The 20,879-nt window shown below is 36.2% G+C and overlaps 1 protein-coding gene across 1 annotated transcript in view; it reads left to right on the forward strand.

Moving 5' to 3' along the window:
* The window catches only part of FAM117B (family with sequence similarity 117 member B), a 78,537-nt gene that overhangs the window by 24,569 nt on the left and 33,089 nt on the right, over positions 1 to 20,879 (forward strand). The window contains exon 2 of the mRNA XM_055345533.1: positions 18,056 to 18,207. Within this exon, the coding sequence (XP_055201508.1) occupies positions 18,056 to 18,207 (152 nt within the window). The remainder of the gene's footprint in view (positions 1 to 18,055; positions 18,208 to 20,879) is intronic.

The raw sequence follows: 20,879 nt of genomic DNA on the forward strand, positions 1-20,879 counted from the left end.
AAATTTATTTTTAGTTTTTTAAAAGATTTTATTATTTATTAGAAAGAGAACATGAGTAGAGACAGAGGGAGAAGGAAAAGCAGACTCCCTGCTGAGCAAGGAGCCTGACGTGGGGCTCAATTCCAGGCCTCTTGAGTTCATTACCTGAGCCGAAAGCAGACCCTTAACCATCTGAGCCACCTAGGTGCCCCATCTATCTGTCTTTTTTAAAAATTGGCAACCCCTTACCTCATGCTCCCTAACTCCTTCACCCCACTTTTTTTTTCTATTGTTACTACCTAACCTATTTGTTGGTTTTATGGTGTACTTTCCCTGTTAGTATATATTTTCCAATAGCAGGGACCTTTCTCTTTTCTTCATTCCTGTATCTATAATAGATACTTAGTAAATGTTTATTGAATGAATTCTGTGGAAGGTAGGCAACATAGGATGAATAGAGAAGGCAGTAGAAATGATAGGTTCAGAATTGCTTGTAATTCATTGCAGATGGATCTGTTTATTTTAGTTTGGGGTGGAGTTTTTTTTGTTTGTTTTCAAGAGAAGTGAAAGACCACAGTGGGAGCCCAGAAAGGAGCTATGACATATTTATGAACTAAAGTAGCATGAATTTTGTTTACAGCTAGCTGGTACTGTATATGCTAGAGGGCTAAGTCCATGTTTCACCACAAAGCATTTCCTCTGTTTGTTTTGGACTTGATTTTAGTGTTAAAAAAGGTTGCAATACTGGCTTTAGAGTGATGAATTAAAGGCCAATTATTCCTTTGTACGGTTTTTAGTTTATTTCTTTCCCCTCATAAGGAACTTTTATTAAGGGATCATGTCTAACCTTTCGCTTCTTATACATGCCTCAGACTGTCCAGTGTGACTTCTGACTGTTGGCTTTATTGAAATGGCTTTTGACTTTTGAAGGGAGTACAGTATGCTCTACATACTAGTGTTTTATGTTTTTTTTTTCTTTTTTAATACTCACAGCAATCCAGAGGCAGGGTCTTTCTCAAACTTCTCTTTCTTTGCAGGTCCCTGGAATATTCTTGTTTCCCAGGGTTCCAGTCAATATTTCCTTCTCTTATGGATCATCAATTGTTTGTGTACCAATAGTTTTTTTACACAAATTATTTTCAAATTTATCCTTCTGGCATGGAACTCCATACATACTCTGTAGCCACACTAATGTGTAAAACATTCTATACCTATATAAAACTTAGTGCATTTCTCAACGAAATATCTTACAGTTGCCCAAGCATGAAACTTTTGGAAGTCATAATCATGCTAGATGCTATTCATTGTGTCTTGGCTTTGTGCATAAGCATTGTCATGTAGCCCTCATAACAACTCTATTTATTTTACAGATGCATTAAGAGAGATTCAGAACAGTTAAGTAACTTAACCAGGTGGCATTATAGCTGATGGAGTTGGATTTGAACAGGGTCTAGATAGTTTCAAATTCCACATTCTTTCCAATCTGCTGCACTTCTGTCTCATTCCCTTCATCATGAACACACTGCACATAGACACTCCTAAGTGGACTCAGAACTATTGATCTCTTGAATTGCTCAGAAATATTTTGTGTCTTGATTCTAGTTGTCTTACTCAACTTGGATTATTGCAATAGCCACTGGATAGATTTTCCTGACTTAGTTTATTCTTCATCTGTACTGCTGCCAAAAAATTTATTCTAAAATGCAAATCTGATTATGTCATTTCCCTTAAGAAATCCGAAATTTGGGGTGCCTGGGTGGCTCAGTCAGTTAAGCTTCAGACTCTAGATTTTGGCTCAGGTCATGATCTCAGGGTTGTGAGCCTGAGCCCTGTATCGGGCTCCACACTGGACATGGAGCCTGTATTAAGATTCCCCCTCCCCCACCCCACCCCATGTGCACTTGCAGGTGTATGCTCTCTCTCTTAAAGAAATCCAAAAATCTTTGACATGCATTCAAGGCCTTCTCTGGTCAATTCGTGGTCATATTTAATCATCCTTTTGTTTCAGCCATTATAAAATACGTGTAACTTCTAGAGCTATATTTCACCATTTCTTTTTCTTTTGGCACATCCATTCCTATTCCCTTACCATCAAAATCCCATTTTTAAGAGTTGGTTCAAGTGCTACCTCCTCTGCTCTTCTAGTCATTTCCTCTTCCCTTGGGTATCTCTCATTTGTGATTACTACTACTTTCATCATACCTCTGAGATGGCTCTCAATGGACCCACTTTCTGGTATTCCCCATGCCCTTGTGTAATACCCTCCCCTTGACTGTGAGCTGGACCTAGTGACTCCATTCTGATGAAAGAATACAGCAAAAATGGGATGCCATTGCTGAGATTAGGTTACTAAAAGATTGTCATTTGCATCTTGCCTTTCCTCACTTATTTGCTCTCTGTGAGTCCTTTCTGTTGAACTTGTTATATTTAAGTAGTCCTAGGGAGAGGCCCAAATGTTAAAGAAATTGAGGGCTCTGGCTGACAAAAGTCAGCAAGGGCTTGAAGTCTGCCATTAGCCCTATGAATGAGCTTGAAAGCAGATCCTTCTCCACTTGAGCCTTGATAACTGCAGTCCCAGCTGACATCTTGATTGCATGCTTGTGACAGACCCAAGTCAGAGACTTTCAGGTAAATCACACCTAGATTTCTGACCCATAGAATCTGTGAGATAATGAATGTTTGATGTGTTAAGCCAAAAGTTTTATAGTAACTTGTTTTGCAGCAATAGTTAATATGGATTTTGGTAACTGCAAAGTGGGGTGTTACCATAACAAATATATATAAACGAGGGAGTGACTTTGGAACCAGGCAGTGAGTGGAGGTTGTAGGAATTTTGTTGATCATGATAGAGAAATTTCTTTGAACAGATATTAAATTTGTGCTTTGAGGAAGCTGCAAGTGAGGGCTCAAAAGGAAATGAGAAATGTATTGTTGAAAACTGAAGGAAGGGTGTTTCTTGTTATACTGAGGCAGAAACTTAGCAACACTCTTGCCTTCAGTAGCATGGAAAAGTAGGAAATGTGCCTAATGAACTGGATGATCTAGCTGTGGAAATTTAGCAAAGTGTTGAAGGATTTCTAACCAATGTGGGGGACAGATTTCTTCTTTCTGCCTCTGATAAAATGTGAGGTGCCCTGTGAATTCTCGTCTTAGCACTGTGGCCATAACCACTCTTCTAGTATTTGTCATACTGTTTATGTACTTAATTATCTGTGTTTCTTAGTAGACTTTGAGTTCTGTGTCAGGCCTTCTAATACAGTAGGTCTTGCTCGGAGTCCAATTTTAAAGAGATTTACACTCATATCTTGGCTCTGCCTCTTACTTTGTAATGGTGACAAGTTTTCTAAACCTCAGTTACCTTATCTGGAGGATGGGATTAATGATGATAAACTCCTAAAGATGATGTCTTTTGACTTTTGTGCACACTGCCATGTCACCAGTACCTAGAAGAGTCTAGTAATAGGTGTTAATAAAGGTTTATTGAATTAATGAATTAAGTAGTCCCTGCCTCAAAGTGTTAAAATGAGAGAATGCATGGAAAGCAATTGCACAATGCTTGATATGTATTAATTGCTAAGTCAGTGTTGTATTTAGATATTTGTTTTCTCATTTTTATTTTCATCTTTTCCCTCATTATTTATATAGTTCTTTATGCATCAAAACCAATCCATGAATAAAACAACTCACTAAGCAGAAAATACATATATGGTTCTGGATAATAGCTCAGGAATAGCTTGAGTTTAAAGTATGATTATTTGGACATAAAGAGACTTCTTCTGGCCATGATGAGAAACTGTCTCTGGAGTTAACCTCCTATGGTAAACAATGAGAAAATTGGACAAAAGATATCAAACAGCTCTTTTTAGATATTGGATAACAAGCAGTGAGGGAATATGATTCCTGAGAAAAAGGGAACAAGTAAGATGAATGCTATAATTGCCCTGGATTTCTGCTAGAAGACACATTTCAAAGCATGCAGGGGGAGTCTTGGTCAGTCTGTGATGTCTGGTTGAATTGATGAGATAGAGATTGTAGTTCAGAGAGGTTGAAGTGGCTGAAAATTGCTAGACAGAACTTCAGAAAAAAGGGAGCCATGTAGAAAAAGTATTAGAGATCTGCATAGGGGTTTCCCTTAGCCTTTATTAAAAGAGTGTATAGAATGTGTGTATGTACAGTAAAATTCCATGAAGCTGAACAAGGATTGGGGAGCTGTAAGTTGAATAATTCCTAAAGCTGAGGAATTGCTTTTTTTTTTTTAAATCACCCGGGATGCTCAGTAAAAATCCCGAGAGGGCCATGCCTTAGTAGTAGGGCTAAACTAGCCAAGAGTAAAATCTTCCCCAATCTGTCCTAAAACTTAAAAACAGACTTCAAAGATCAAGCCAATCTGCAGGCCACTTGATTGACTTTCAGAACAAAGCCTAACAATCTTTAAAGGAGATAACAAATTCCAGACATTTAAAAGTATATCACTGAGTATAGCATCCAATTAAAAATGACTAGAATCAGGGAAACGGAAACCAGGAGAAAACTAAGACTAAGATAACACTGTGAAAACAAGATAACAAAGATGATAGCAGACAAAAACTTTAAAAAGATGGGCATTATAAATGTGCTCAAAGATTTAAAGGAAAACTGTAGTGAGAAGAAAAAGTAAATTTAAAAAAGAACTGAATGGAATTTGTATAGATGAGAACTACACTAAGTGAAATGAAAAAAAAATCACTGATTAGGATTAATAGCAGTTTTTTATCTAATGAAGGAAAGATCAGTGAACTTGAAGACAGCAGTAGAAACTATCCAAAAATTAAACAGAGAAAAGAAAGACATAAATGAATAAATGAACAAGAGCTTTTGTGACCTGTGGTATAATGTGGGTGTAATTTTACTCCAGAAGTAAGGGGGAGGGGGGAAAATTTAAAGAAGTAGTGACTGAAAATTTCCCAACTTTATAGACATTGTAAGCCTACTGATCCAGAGGGTTCAAAATCCTGAGCAGAATAAACACAAAGAAGACCATACTGAGGTACATCTTAATCAAATGGCTAAAAAAACAGTGATAGAGAAAAAAAATTTTAAGGAGCTAGAGGAAAATGATATTTTATGTACAAAGGGAAAAAAAGGATAGCAATTTTTTTGCTGGAAATAATATATGACAACAGAATGGAATGATACTTCTTTTTTTTTAAACTTGAACTTTAACCTTTATTTATTTTTTTATTTATTTACGATAGTCATACAGAGAGAGAGAGAGAGAGGCAGAGACACAGGCAGAGGGAGAAGCAGGCTCCATGCACCGGGAGCCTGACGTGGGATTCGATCCCGGGTCTCCAGGATCGCGCCCTGGGTCAAAGGCAGGCGCCAAACCGCTGCGCCACCCAGGGATCCCTAACTTGAACTTTAATTGACATACAGAATTATATTAGTTTCAAGTCTGCAACATAGCGATTCAAGAATTCTATACATTACACAGTGCTCACCATAAGTGTATACTTACCATTTGTCACCATATAATGTTATTACAATATTAATGACTGTATTCCCTGTGTTGCACTTTTCATCTCTGTGACTTATTTTATAACTGGAAGTTTATACCTCTTAATCCCATGGAAGACCCTCTTTAGAATGTTGAAAGAAAACTGTAAACCCAGATAGAATTTTTATACCCAGCAAAACTATCCATCAAAGTGAAAGCTATATACTTTTTCATATTTACAAAATCTGATAGAATTCTTTGCTAGCAAGCTTGCACTACAAGAAATATTAAAGGTAGAAAAAAAAGAAAAATGAAACAAAAAATATTAAAATATTAAAGGCAGTTCTTTACGTGGGAGGAAAAGGCTATCAGATAGAAAATTGGATCAAAGGGCGCCTAGGTGGCTCTGTTGGTTAAGTGTCTGCCTTTGGCTCAGATCATGATCTCAGGGCCCTGGAATGGAGCCCTGCATTGGGCTCCCCACTTAGCAGGAAGCCTGCTTCTCCCTCTCCCTGCTGCTCCCCTGCTTGTGCTCGCTTTTGCTCTCTTGTTCTGTCAAATAAATAAATATAATCTTAAAAAAATTGGATCTATTCAAAGGAATAAAGAGCACTGGAAATAGAAAGATAAAAGACTTTTTTTGTCATTTGATTTTTTTTTAGAGAATAATTATTTAAAGCTAAATAGTAATATTGGTATAAATAACATATACATAAAATATATGACAACAGTAGCACAAAGGACAGTAGGCAGCAATGAAAACGTACAGTCCTAAAAGTCTCAGGTTATATACAAAGTGATATAATTTGAAGGTAGAGTGTGTTGAACTACTAAAAATACTCATGCCAAAATTATTTAGGAAAAGAGGGAAAAACAACAGATGAGACAAATAGAAAATAAATTAGGTAACCATATCAATATTAAATGGTCTAAGCATTTATATTAAAACACAGAGATTATCAGACTGAGCTAACAAAGAGCAAGATTCAATTATATGCAACCAAAAGACTTTAAAAAGTGGGAAAAATACACACTGTACAGAATTGAACATAAGGTAGAGTATTGATTACTATTTAAAGTACACAAGAGGGCAGCCCCAGTGGCTCAGCGGTTTAGTGCCTGCCTTCGGCCCAGGACCTGATCCTGGAGTCCCAGGATCAAGTCCCGTGTCAGGCTCTGTGCATGGAGCCTGTTTCTCCCTCTGCCTGTGTCTCTACCTCTCTCTCTCTCTTTCTCTCTGTCTGTCTAATAAATAAGATCTTTTAAATAAATAAATAAATAAATAAATAAATAACAACAGACAAGAATAAGGAGAAAGATATTGCATAATGACAAAGGGATCAATTTATAAGAATTTTTTTTATGATAGGCACAGGAGAGAGAGAGAGAGAGAGAGAGAGAGAGAGAGAGGAGAGGCAGAGACACAGGCAGAGGGAGAAGCAGGCTCCATGCACTGGGAGCCCAATGCGGGACTCGATCCAGGGTCTCCAGGTTCGCGCCCTGGGCCAAAGGCAGGCGCCAAACCGCTGCGCCACCCAGGGATCCCAAGAATGCATTTTTTAAAGTGTGTGTTTCCATTAGTAAAGCTTCAGAATTCCTGAAGCAGTGATCAGCATTCCTTTCCTAGTAATTGATAGTACAAGTAGACAGAAAATCAGAAAGTAGTTAGAAGACAAGTAACATTACGAACAGACATAATCTAATTTGCATTTATGGAGCGCTCAACAGCAGCACAGTACACATTGTTTTCAACTGCACATGGAACATTCAGCAAGATAAACCATATGCTGAACCATGAGATAAGTCTCATTTACTTTAAAAGGAGTGAAATCATATAGAAATGTTTTCTGAGTGCCGCAGAGTTCTTTTTGTTTTTGTTTTTTTTTTTAAAACTTTTTTTTTAATTTTTATTTATTTATGATAGTCAGAGAGAGAGAGGCAGAGACACAGGCAGAGGGAGAAGCAGGCTCCATGCACCGGGAGCCCGATGTGGGATTCGATCCTGGGTCTCCAGGATCGCGCCCTGGGCCAAAGGCAGGCGCCAAACCGCTGTGCCACCCAGGGATCCCTGAGTGCCGCAGAGTTAAATGAGAAATCAGTAACAGAAAACTCTATGGAAAATATTTGGAAATTGAAAAAACATTTCTAAATAATACATGGGTCAAAGAAGAAACCACAAGGGAAGTTAGAAAGTATTTTGAATTGAATGGTAATGAAAGCAACATAAATTATTTGGGATACAGCTAAGACATACCTAGAAGGAAATGTATAGTTTTGAAAGATGCTTATATTAGGAAGAAAAATCCAAAATCAGTAATTTTCTAAGCATCTATCATAAGTTAGCAAAAGAAGAGCAAATTAAAAAGAAAGAAGGAAGGAAATAAAACAGAAATTGGTGACTTAGAATATTGATAAAGTAATAGAGAAAAATTAGTGGAATAAAAAACTGGTTCTTTGAAAGGATAAAGAAAAATGACTAACCTTTAGTTAGATTGATGAAGCGAAAAAAAGATACAAAATTACCAATGCCAGGAATGAAAGAGAGGGTATTATTACAGATCCTGCATAAACTAAAAGTATAATAAAGGACCATTGTGGACTTTATGCCAGTAAATTCAACAATTTAGATGAAGTAGATAAATTCCTTGCAAGAGACAAACTAACAAAGCTGACACAAGAAGAAATAGAAAATCTGAATATCCCTTTATCCCTATGTCAATTAGAGATTGACTTCATAATTAAACCTCATAAAGAAAACTGTCCAGATAAATTCAAACGTGAATTCTATAGAACTTTAAAGAAACAAATAATACCAATTGTCCCTAAGCACTTCCAGAAAATAGAAAATATTTCACTCTCATTTTATGAGATAATGTAACTCCAATATCAAAGCCATACAAAGCTATTTTAAGAAAACTAACATCCTTCATAAATGTAAACACAAGTTCTGGAATTTATGCCAAGTATACAGATTTGGTTTGATTGTAAAAAAAAAAAAGTATACAGTGAATCCTTACTATTCATAGATTCCATATTTGAAAATTTGTTCACTATTTAAAATTATTTGTAACTCCAGAATCAATACTTGTGACATTTGGTACATTCAGTGAAAAATTTGAGTCACCTGATGTATATATTCCTAGCTAAGATTGAACAAAACACTCTGCCTTCTTTCAGTTCTCATATTGTAAACAAGTATTCTTTTCACAGTCTACTTAGTATTACATTTTTCTCATTTTTTGCTTTTTCGTTGATTTTTTCTTTAAAATAGCCTCTAAAAAATAAATAATAAAAAATAAAATAAATAAAATAGCCTCCAAACTAGTGCTGGCATGCTGTCTAGTGTTCCTAAACAAGAATGTCATGTGCTTTATAGAGAAAATATGTGTGCTAGGTAAACTTTGTTTAGGCATGAATAATAGTGATGTTGGCCATGATTTCAATGTTTATGAATCAATCCTATATGTTAAATAAGGTGTCTTTAAACAGAAACACATGAAACAAAGCTGTTTATTAATTGATTGATGAAAATGTTGCGATCAGAAGCTCATAGATCTAACCTTGGATTTCCCCTGAAAACAGTGGTTCAGGGTTCACTATTTTATTTAATTTTTTAAAAAGATTTATTTATTTATTTATTCAGAGAGAGCGAAAGAGAGGCAGAGACACAGGCAGAGAGAGAAGCAGGCTCCATGCAGGGAGCCCGATGTGGGACTCGATCCCGGGTCTCCAGGATCACACCCGGGCTGCAGGCGGCACTAAACCGCTGCGCCACCGGGGCTGCCCAGGGTTCACTATTTTAATGTTCACTAGAGACTCTATAGAACATAAATACTATGAAAAAGGAGAATTGACTGTAATTTGCCGTTATCTGAGAGCAAAGTTGGAAAATCATGATGATTCAGCTTATGCAGAAAATGTATTTAACAAAATTAAACACCCCTTCTTGCTAAAAACTCTTAGGAAACTAGAGCTAGAGGATAACTTTATTAATGAAAGGCTATTATATATATATGTTTGTGTGTGTGTGTAAGCAAGCCTATAGCTAACATCTTTCTTTCCTCATAAGATCAGGAATGAACCAAGGATTTTAGCTTCAGTGACTCCTATTCTGGTCTTAAAATTTATATCAATACGTAAAATTTTATTTTTTACTATTAAAATTAAAAATTATATGAAATTGCAAGAAAATTTATATTGAAATGCAAGTAGACAAACTATTGAAAAATAACTAAAGTTGAAGAACTTATGCTATACTGCATATGGACAGGGGCTATAGATCAATGGAATAGAGTAGAATATCCAGAAATAGCCCACATTTCAGTAAATGTTCCTAAGTTAGTTCAGTGGGGGAAAGTATAGTATTTTCAAAAAATGTGGTCTGAAATAAATGTGTGTGTGTTTGGGGGGGAATAATCCTTGATCTGTTCCTCAGACTATACACAAAAAATATCTAAATGAATCAAAGATAAATGTCAAAGCTAAAATTGAAAAATGTCTAGAAGACAACTTAGGAGCGAATCTTGATCTTAAGGTTGGCAAAGAATTCTTAGGAACTAAACTGTTAGAGTTGATAAATTTATATTATATTGAAATTAAAAATTGCTTCAAAAAACATCATTAAGAAAATGAAAAGACACACCTCAAACTAGGAAAAAATTTCCACCTCCATATATTTGACAAAGGATTTATGTCCAGGATACAAGCATACCTTGGAGACATTGTGGGTTCTGTTGCAGACCACCACCACAAAGTGAATGTTGCAATAAAATGAGTCAGATTGTTTATTTCCCAGTGCATGTTAAAAGTTATGTTTATACTACAGTGTAGCCTATTAATAGCATTATGTCTAAAAAAAATCCCAAGGTATATATCTTAATTGAAAAATACTTCATTGCTAAAATATGCAAAGCATCATCTGAGCTTTCAGCAAGTCATCTTTTGCTGGTGGAGGGTCTTCCTCTGATGTTAATGGCTTCTGACTGATTAGAGTCTTGGTTGCTGAAGTTTGGAGTGGCTATGGAAATTTCTTAAAATTAGACAACAGTGAAGCTTGCCACATTGATTGATTTTTCCCTTCATGAATGATTTCTCTGTAGCATGTGATGCTTTTTGATAGCAGTTTTACCCCAGTAGAATTTTTTTTCCAGAATTCAAGTCAAACACTGCTGCTGTCTTATCAACTAAGTTAATGTAATATTCTAAATCTTTTGTTGTCATTTCAACTGTCTTCATAGCATCTTGACCAGAAGTAGATTTCATTTCAAGAAACTACTTTCTTTGCTCATCTGTAAGAAGCAACTCCTCATCTGTTCAAGTTTTATCATAAAATTGCAGCAAATCAGTCACATCTTCAGATTCGACTTCTAATTGTAGTTTTTCTGTTTCTACCATACCTGCAGTTACTTCCTCCACTAAAGTCTTGAACCTCTCAAAGTCATCCATGAAGGTTGGAATCCATGCATACTCCCCTTCATGTTGATATTTTGACTTCTTCCCATGAATCACGAGTGTTCTTAATGGCATCTAGAATAGTGAATCCTTACCAGAGGTTTTCAATATTACTTTGCCCACATCCATCAGAGGAATCACACAGCAATAGCCTTATGAAATGTATTTCTTAAATAAGACTTGAAAAGTCAGAATGACTCCTTGATTCATTCGCTGTGGAATGGATGTTATGTTAGCATGTGCAAAAATGACATTAATCTTGTATATCTCTTCAGAACACTTAGGTGACCAAGTGCATTGTCAGTGAGCAGTAATATTTGGGAAGGAGTCTTTTTTTTTCTGAGCAGTAGGTTTCAACAGTGGGCTTAAAATATTCAGTAGACCATGTTGTAAACAGATATGCTGTCATCCAGACTCTGTTGTTCCATTTATAGAGCATGGGCAGAATAGATTTAGCATGATTTTTAAGGACCCAGGGATTTTCAGAATGATCAGTGAGTGTTGCCTTCATCTTAGTTACCAGCTACATTAATCCCTAATAAAGAGTCAACATCTCATTTGAATATTTTTTTTAATTAATTAATTTATTTATTTATGATAGTCACAGCGAGAGAGAGAGAGGCAGAGACACAGGCAGAGGGAGAAGCAGGCTCCATGCACCGGGAGCCCGATGTGGGATTCGATCCTGAGTCTCCAGGATCGCGCCCTGGGCCAAAGGCAGGCGCCAAACCGCTGCGCCACCCAGGGATCCCTCATTTGAATATTTGAAGCCAGGCATTAACCCCTCTCTAACCAAGTCCTACATGGCATCTTTTTTCCTATATAAGACTGTTTCATCTATGTTGAAAATCTGTTTGGTATTATCTTAGATCTTCTGGATAGCTTGGTACAGCTTCTACATCAGTACTTGCTGCTTCGTCTTGTACTTATGTTATAGAGATGGCTTTTTTCTTTTTTTTCCCCCTAAACATTTTTTTTTTTTAAGTACGTTCCATGCTCAACATGGGGCTTGAACTCACAATCCTGAGATGAAGAGTTACTGACTGAGCCAGCCCCAAGGTGGTTTTTTTTTCTTAAACCTCATGCACCAACCTCTGCTAATTTCCAACTTTTCTTCTGCAGCTTCTTCACCTCTCTTAGCCTTCATAGAATTGAAGAGAGTGAGGGCTTTGCTCTGGATTAGGCTTCGACTTAAGGGAATGTTGTGACTGGTTTGATCGTCTCTCGAGACCACTAAAATGTGGTCCGTATCAGCAATAAAGCTGTTTGGCTTTCTTATCATTCAAATGTTCACGGGAGTGAACTTTTAATTTTCTTCAAGAAATTTTCCTTTGCATTCACAGCTTAGCTAACAGTTTGGCACAGGAGGTCTGGCTTTTGGCCTTCTTTTGGCTTTGGACACATCTTCCTCACTAAGCTTAATCTTTCTAACTTTTGATTGAAATTGAGAGCTGTAGGACTCTTCCTTTCATTTGATTACATAGAAGCCATTGTAGGGTTATTAATTGGTCTAAGTTCAACATTGTTATGTCTCAGGAAATAGGGAGGCTCAAGGTGAGGGAGATTTGAAAAGGCAGAAGCTGCTGGTCAATGGAGCGATCAGAACACATACAACATTTATGTTCACCGCCTTGTATAGGTGTGGTTTGTGGTGCCCCAAAGCAATTACAATAATAATATCAGGGATCACTGATCAGAGATGCTATAGCACATATAATGATGAAAAAGTTTGAAATACTGCAAGAATTACCAAAATGTAACACAAGAGACATGAAGTGAGCAAATGCTGTTAAAAAAAATGGCACAGATAGGGATCCCTGGGTGGCGCAGCGGTTTGGCGCCTGCCTTTGACCCAGGGCGCGATCCTGGAGACCCGGGTTCGAATCCCACGTCGGGCTCCTGGTGCATGGAGCCTGCTTCTCCCTCTGCCTATGTCTCTGCCTCTCTCTCTCTCTCTCTCCCTGTGACTATCATAAATAAATTAATTAATTAATTAATTAAAAAAAATGGCACAGATAGACTTGTTTAACTCAGGGTTGCCACAAACCTTCGGTTTGTAAAAAACACGTAGTAAAGCAAAACACAATAAAATTAGGTATGCTGGTATTTCTTTCCACAGACATTTTGAAGGAAGGGAAGTGTGTGTGTGTGTGTGTGTGTGTGTGTGTGTGTGTGTGTGTATGAGGAAGTTTAGACAGTGGATGAATAGGCATATACTTTTATAGGAATTTAATCAGACTGTGCATACTATTTAACACAAAATTGACTACATTTTCCTGAAATTTTTTTTAAAGATTTTATTTATTTATTCATCATAGACACACACACAGAGAGAGGCAGAGGGAGGAGTAGGTTCCATGCAGGGAGTCTGACGTGGGAATCGATCCTGGGACTCCAGGATCACGCCCTGGGCGGAAGGCAGGCGCTTAAACTGCTGAGCCACCCAGGCTGCCCCATTTTCCTGAAATTAATGAGAAAAGCTAAAATGAAACAGAAGGAACTCCTTTAATTTAAATGTTTCTTCAGAAAAAAGTTCTCTATAAAATTGAGAAAAGGAAGGAGTAATATTTTTAAAATACTGGTAATGTATAAAAGAATGAGTTGCCAGTAAATGAATATTTTATAAATAATAATTGAAATGCAAATAAAATGTTATTTTTCATTTTTTTAGATTGGCAGAAATTAATAAAATATACTGTAGAATGTGGGTAAATGAATACTCTTGTGAGGGCAAAATCCTTTCTGGTGGGAAGCAATGTGGCAGTACTTAAAATTTTAACCTAGGTATGTCCTTAGATATACAATTTGATACCTAGAAATTTTTTCACTGAGAGATAATTAAATGTAAAAAGACATATATCTGCCTCTGGAAATGTCCATCATTATGGGATTAAGTCAAGGTATATCTATTCAGTAGGATAGCATACATTTATTAAAAATTGAATGAATTTGATAAACCTATTAATGAATTATAGGTTTATATTTATTGCAATGGAAATAGGTCCTCAACAAGCCCATTTTATTTCTCAACAATAAGTAATAGCATCCCTAATGGAGCCTCATTTATATAAAATTGTGTGTGTGAGTGGTAGACAAATTTTGATATAAATACTCATTAAAATGGTTATCTCTGAATGGTAGCCTGTTGGGATTGCTTTTATTTGTACTGTTAGGTTTCTTTATGAGGAGTATTTATCATTTTTATACTTGAAAAAGGAGTTTTATAAACCCTCTTTTGGAACAAGTATGAATACAGCCTTTAAGCCAGTACCTGATTAAGTTCTATATATACCTAAATCTAACACAGTCTATAAAAGGGGTTAATGTAATACCTACGGGCTGTGGTTTGGGATGCTGTACTATTATCGTTGAAGTCACTCAGGAACCAGTAGAACTGGTCATAGATAGTTGGTGAGTTCTGAACTCCAGAGCCCAAGGCGCTGACTGCTATTTTTAGTGCCACACCCTGCTGCGGTTAACTTCTTTAAAGACTCGATTGTTAAAAACACAAAGTCAAGTTTGAACCTCTGTTTTGTTTTAATTTACTTTTTTCCCCCCAGCTTTACTGACATATAATTGACAAGGTGGTAAGATACTTAAAGTGCACACCATGATTTGAGATATATATATATATATATATATATATATATATATATATATAATATATATATGATATATATATCCATCACCTCAAATATTTATCTTTTTTAAGTTGTGCACTCAGCAAATTTTAACTGTACAGTGCATGGTTAATCAGCCATGCCACCGTGTCACAAGTTAGATCTTTAGACCTTACTTATTGATTGTATAGCTGAAAGTTTGTGCCCTTTTATCAGCCTCTTCCTATTTTCCCATGACCTGGCAGTAGCTTTTCTATGAGTTTCATTTTTTTTTAAAAGATGCCATATGTGATTAATAATAGGCAATATTTGATTTTATGGCTTTACTTTGGATTAACAAGAATATCACAATTTATTGCACACGCTTGCCCTTGTTGATGAAGAATAGTAACATTAAAAGTCTTTCTCTTCTCTGCATATATATCAGGTACTGTCTTTATCATTGGGATGGAGGGGAAGTAAAATTCCTGCCCTCCAATACCTCATTCTGTAGTGGAACATTTAAGAGACTATTTCTATGAACCATGCTATGGCAGCACACAGTAGGACTTTTTTATTTATTTATTTATTTATGATAGAGAGAGAGAGAGAGAGAGAGGCAGAGACACAGGCAGAGGGAGAAGCAGGCTCCATGCACCGGGAGCCCGATGTGGGATTCGATCCCGGGTCTCCAGGATCGCGCCCTGGGCCAAAGGCAGGCGCCAAACCGCTGCGCCACCCAGGAATCCCCACAGTAGGACTTTTGACTTAGAAGTTGATGTGTTTCTTGGGCTTGAGTATCAGCTGTTTAAGAAAGATTTTCCAGAGGAAATACATGAACTGAATTTTGAATTTCCGTTTAGACAGCTGAAGTTCGAACGTTTAAACATGAATTAGCCAAACCAAAGAAAGGGATCTCTAGGGATACCTAAGTAGAGACAAAGTTGTGGATGCATGCAAGGGCATAGCACTTGTTGGGAACTGCTGGTCATTCAACAGGTAGCAATTGAGGTGGTACAGGCAACAGAGTGAGGCTGGAGAGGCCAGATCAAGAAGGGTCTTGTTGGCTCTCAAAAAGTTTTTTTCGGGATCCCTGGGTGGCGCAGCGGTTTAGCGCCTGCCTTTGGCCCAGGGCGCGATCCTGGAGACCCAGGATCGAATCCCACATCGGGCTCCTGGTGCATGGAGCCTGCTTCTCCCTCACCCTGTGTCTCTGCCTCTCTCTCTCTCTCTGTCTCTCTCTCTCTCTCTCTCTCTTTCTCTGTGTGACTATCATAAATAAATAAAAATTAAAAAAAAGTTTTTTCTCTGGATTTCCTTATAAATACAGCCTTTGTTCAGGTGGGATGGGATTCTTTGAGTTGTCTTTGACTGTTGAGGCTCTCTCCCAACCCTTAAACTCCCTCATAATTAGGAACAAATACTGTCAATTTGGGGAACTTGGATTAAAATGGAATAATGACAAGCTAAATGTAGACTGTACTCTTTACAGCAGACTGTAACTTAGTCTTTTAAATATTTAAGGCTTTGCACTGGCTCACACACCTTTAGTAAATGTTTAAATGAATGGGTTACAGGAAGGGAGTTATAAAAAGAAAATGTTTAGTATTTTTACATGTGACCATGTATAATTTTTCTATTGCCCATTTCATTATAGAAGATTGTAATGGGCCTAGCTGAAAAGTCAACTCTTGGATAATTAAAAATTTTCAAAATGGAATCAGACCCAATAGTAAGGTCTGTTTGATTAGTGTACTGGTGGGTGACTGAATCAGCATCATAGTAGGAAAAAAGTACCAGACAACTTCCAGCAATTTTCATTTTGATGAATGAACCCCAGTTTACCGAATATATGTGTCTTTTCTCCCCCTAGCTGAGAACGATCTTCTCGTGGCTGCCCCATAGAGATTATTTTTTTAGTTTTAACTAAAAAATTGTGGACCATGGACATTTATTCCTTTTCACTTGTCATAATGTGAGACCATGCTTTCTTGAACTTATGGATATGTACTCTTTATTTTCTGTTTGTTATAAAAGGAAGGATACACAGAGATGGTTAGCATTTGCAACAATTAGGCATTGTTTTAGTGAAATAATTGTGCCATTTTGAAAGCAAATTATGTATCTGAGGCATATCTGTGAAGCAGCTTTATGATTATCAGCAACACAGCTGCTGTAACTATTATGTTAGTGGAATTGAATCTTTTGTTAATATGGGTCACATAACCAGCAGCTGAACTTTTATACTTGTAACTATGCAAGACCCTTACTAAGACATAATGTAATACAAATAGAAGAGATGTATCTCAAAGTGTTTTCAAATATAGGCTTAAGATTAGCAAGGTATTTGTTATCATATAGAACTAGAATGATAGCATTATAATGCAGTCTTATTTATGCATATATTTATATTTAATATTTTTAGTGTTTTCTTTCTATATTTAGTATTTTAAAGCTTTTTTTCCCCCTTTGCTGGCATTCTTGCGTCCTTTCTCTCTCTCTCTCGCTTTCTCTCGCTCTTTCACTCTTTCTTCCCTTTTAAAGCATAAATTAGCTAAGCCTATTTCCTTCCCCCATAAAAAGGAGATTAAAAGGTGTTTTTTCTATGTCCCATCTCACTTCCTATTACTTCTAATATTTTTAGTTTTTATTTTTTGCTTACATCTAAATACATATTCTGTAGCTTGAAATGGAAAAGACTTGCATATGTGGCTTCAATGATAGCTCCTGTAGCCTGGTTAATACAGTTATTGTAACAAAATCTCCCTGAGGTATGTGTCATATAGAGCTGATGAAAATGGAACTTTCCTGTAACTTTACCTTAACTGCCTTATATCATTTTGAGTATAGGTGGTGTAATAAGTATTTTGTACGTTATACCTATTTAATCTTAAAACCAAGATGAACATTTTTAAATGGGTATATATACATTTGTCTTATTTTCTGTTTTTCTGTAGAGTCGATTACAGTTGTAGCAAATAATACACATTTTTTATACTTTCTTTGCCCAGTCTCCCTCAGTGATAACATTTTGTAGAATTATGGTACAATATTACAACCAGGATATGGATGTTGTACAATCTGTTGCTCTTAATTCAGATTTTTCCAGTTTTACTTGAACTCATTTGTGCGTGTATATAATTCCGTACTGTTTAATCTTCTCTATGTGTTTGTATTTCTAGCACTGCATGCAGTCCAGCTTATCACAAGGGTCTTCTATGTTGCCCTGTTACCACACCTGCTTCTCTTCTGCTACTTCATTTTCCCTCTTCCATCTCTAACTCTGGGCAGCTATTAATCTTTCCTCCGTTTCTGAATTTTTTTCATTTCAATAATGTTACATAAATGAAATCATACAGTATGTACCCATTTAAGAATAACTATTTTCACTCTAATTCCTTGGAGATTCATCCAAGTTTGTGTGAATTAGTAGCTTGTTTGCTTGTTTTTTATATTTAAGTTAGAGAGTTTCCACATAGTTTAAAACTTAGTTTCTACTTTGTTTCCTTCCTAATCTATTTTAAAAATACATATATTTGTTTTAATCTAGGTGACAAGACACGACCACCATCCTCAAGCCCCTCTAGTATTATCCGCCGTACTTCCTCTCTGGATACACTTGCTGCTCCATACCTTTCTGGGCACTGGCCTCGTGATAGTCATGGGCAAGCTGCTCCTTGCATGAGGGACAAGGCTACACAAGTAGGTTTATTAAAATTCTTATCATGAAATGTTTTACTCTGAAACCATTTCTCATAATATTATTTGTTTTTACTCTGTGTTCAAATACTTAAAACATTAGTGTGTATTAGAATGACCTGAGAACCTTATCAAAAGTACAGATTCCCAGGCCTGACCTCCAGATACTTTGTAGTAGGCTTTGGTTGTGTTTTGGGAATGTGCACTTTTAAATAATATCCAAAGTAATTCCAATACATAAGGATAATTTATGGATGTACTTTTCCCATTTCCTCTTTATTTGTTTATTTAGAACATCAGAATATATTTAATATATTGAGTTTGTAACAGGATTACTTTACTTTCTATCTAACCTTATATTTTTATGCCAAAAATCTTCCCATGTTGGGAGATTGGGATTGTATTACATTGCAGATAGATTCTGTAAATGTAAGTATCCTGACAAAGAGACCCTGGAAGCAAAATTTTGTACTTTTGGATTAATGAAATTTTTTAGTTTTAAGAATCTTAAGAGGGGCACCAGCTAGCTCATTTGGAAGAGCATACAACTCTTGATCTTTGGGGTTGTAAGTTTAGCCCCACCTTGGACATAGAGATTACTAAAAATAAAAGGTTCTTATGAGATTGCTTACATCTACTTCCTGATTTTACAAATGAGGAAGCTGAGGTCCAAGATCAAAAAGTCAAGTGATAACTGCGTCTTAGTTTGGTATAGTTTCTTTCATAGCACTTACTATAATTTAAAGTTAGTTAAATATTTGTCTAATCATTAATATTTCCCATACTCACTAGATGTTGTCTAGCTTGTCCATTTCTGTATTTTTATCTCTAGGATTTAGTACTGTACCTGAGAGAATAAACACTCAAGGATTATTTGCAAAGGAATGAATAAGCAGAACAGTTAAAGCTTTATTGCTGATGAAGAATGAGAATCAGTTAAAGAGTTAAAAGATTCTTTATACTGATTGTTGAAAATTAGCTAAGGTATTATCTTGCTTTAAACTTCAAATTTATATCACTCATGATTTCTTGATCCTAGCACTTTATGAAGAGAATGTCCTTTTACAGAACCAAGTAAATACACTTTGCACTGGTTTTTGGATTTGCATTTTGGTTTCCAAAATTCCACATGTTCTTGTTGTGTTGTTTTTTTTTTTCTATTCTGATATTCTTGAAACTGAGTCCCACTGTTAGGGTAGATGTTTGGGATTTGAGATTACCTTGATGTTTATACTCCAGTAGCAAATACAGAAATGAAAACAGATTCAAAATTAATGAATCTTTTGAGAGACTGACTTTAACCAAATAGTTGTACAAAATTCTCCATTTATTCAAAATCTCTAAGTTTGTGAGATTAGGGCATGTAGTATGGGAAATAAGTCCCTACTTCCTTTCTGCTTAATCCACATGCCATGTTTAAATTACTGTGGATATATTTCCTTGTACATTTCTGCAACCCTTGTTATCTCTGCAGTTTCAGGTTCAGTGGGCTCAGATATTTTGTCTTACCAGTAAGAATAAACAATCTTATAAGTCACTAGGATCCCACCTAGCTCTGACTACATTGAATTAAAGTATAAACCCTATACTCGCTTCACCTTTTTCTAAATGTCCCCCAAATTGGGAATAATAAGGGTATAAATATAAAGAAAACTTGTAATTACCATATTGTTAATCTTGCTTGTAAAGCTCACATTAGAATCTCCTAAGGTACAATACGGCAATAGCTGGGCACTCTGATCTCTCATTTACACTGTGGGCTCCCATCTTTGGCAAGTAACTATAGCACTAATGTGATTAATCACAAGTTCTCAAATTCCCTATTGGTAGGTGTTGGATTCACTAATGTATGTATGTATGCTAGTTAATTAAGTCAGCTTTTTAAAGATTCCTTTTTTTTTTAAAGATAGCATGAGCAGGGAAGGGAGTAGAAGAGAGAGAAAGAGAAAAAGGGAGAGAGAGAATCCCAAGCAAAATCCATGCTGAACACAGAGCCTGCTACAGCGCTAGATCTCATGACGTGGAGATCATGACCTGAGCCAAAACCAAAAGTCGGTGCTTAACTGACTTAGCCACCCAGGTGGCTCTTAGATCAGCTTTTAAAAATTTTGGTAAAATATATATAACATAAAATTTACAATTTTTAAGTATAAAGTAGCATTAATTATATTCACAATGCTGTGCAACCATTGCCATTATCTGCTTCCAAAACTTTTCATCACCCCAAACAAAAACTTTAACTCCCCATTCTTTCTTCAGCCTCTGTAACCACTGTTCAACTTTGTTTCTGTGAATTTGCCTGTTCTAGATATTTTATATAAGAAGAAACATACAATATGTGTAAATCTTTTTCTTTTAAGAGTTTAAGATTTTTTTTTTTGAGATTTTTTTAAGAGAGAGAAGAGTACAAATGAGGGGAGAGGGAGAAGCAGGTTCCCCATTGATCAGGGAGCTACATGTGGGGCTTGATCCCAGGACTCCAGGATTATGACCCGAGCTAAAGGCAGCCACTTAACAAGCACTCAGGTGCCCCCCCCCAATATTTGTTAGCATTATGTGTTCAAAGTTCATCCATGTTGAACCATTTCCTTTTTCATGGCTGTATGATATTCCACTATATGGGTAAACACGTTTATCCATTTATCTCTTTGTGGACATTTGAGTTGTTAACAAAT

The sequence above is a fragment of the Nyctereutes procyonoides genome, unplaced genomic scaffold (genome assembly GCF_905146905.1).
Source record: "Nyctereutes procyonoides isolate TBG_1078 unplaced genomic scaffold, NYPRO_anot_genome, whole genome shotgun sequence".
In the NCBI taxonomy this organism is placed as follows: Eukaryota; Metazoa; Chordata; class Mammalia; order Carnivora; family Canidae; genus Nyctereutes; species Nyctereutes procyonoides.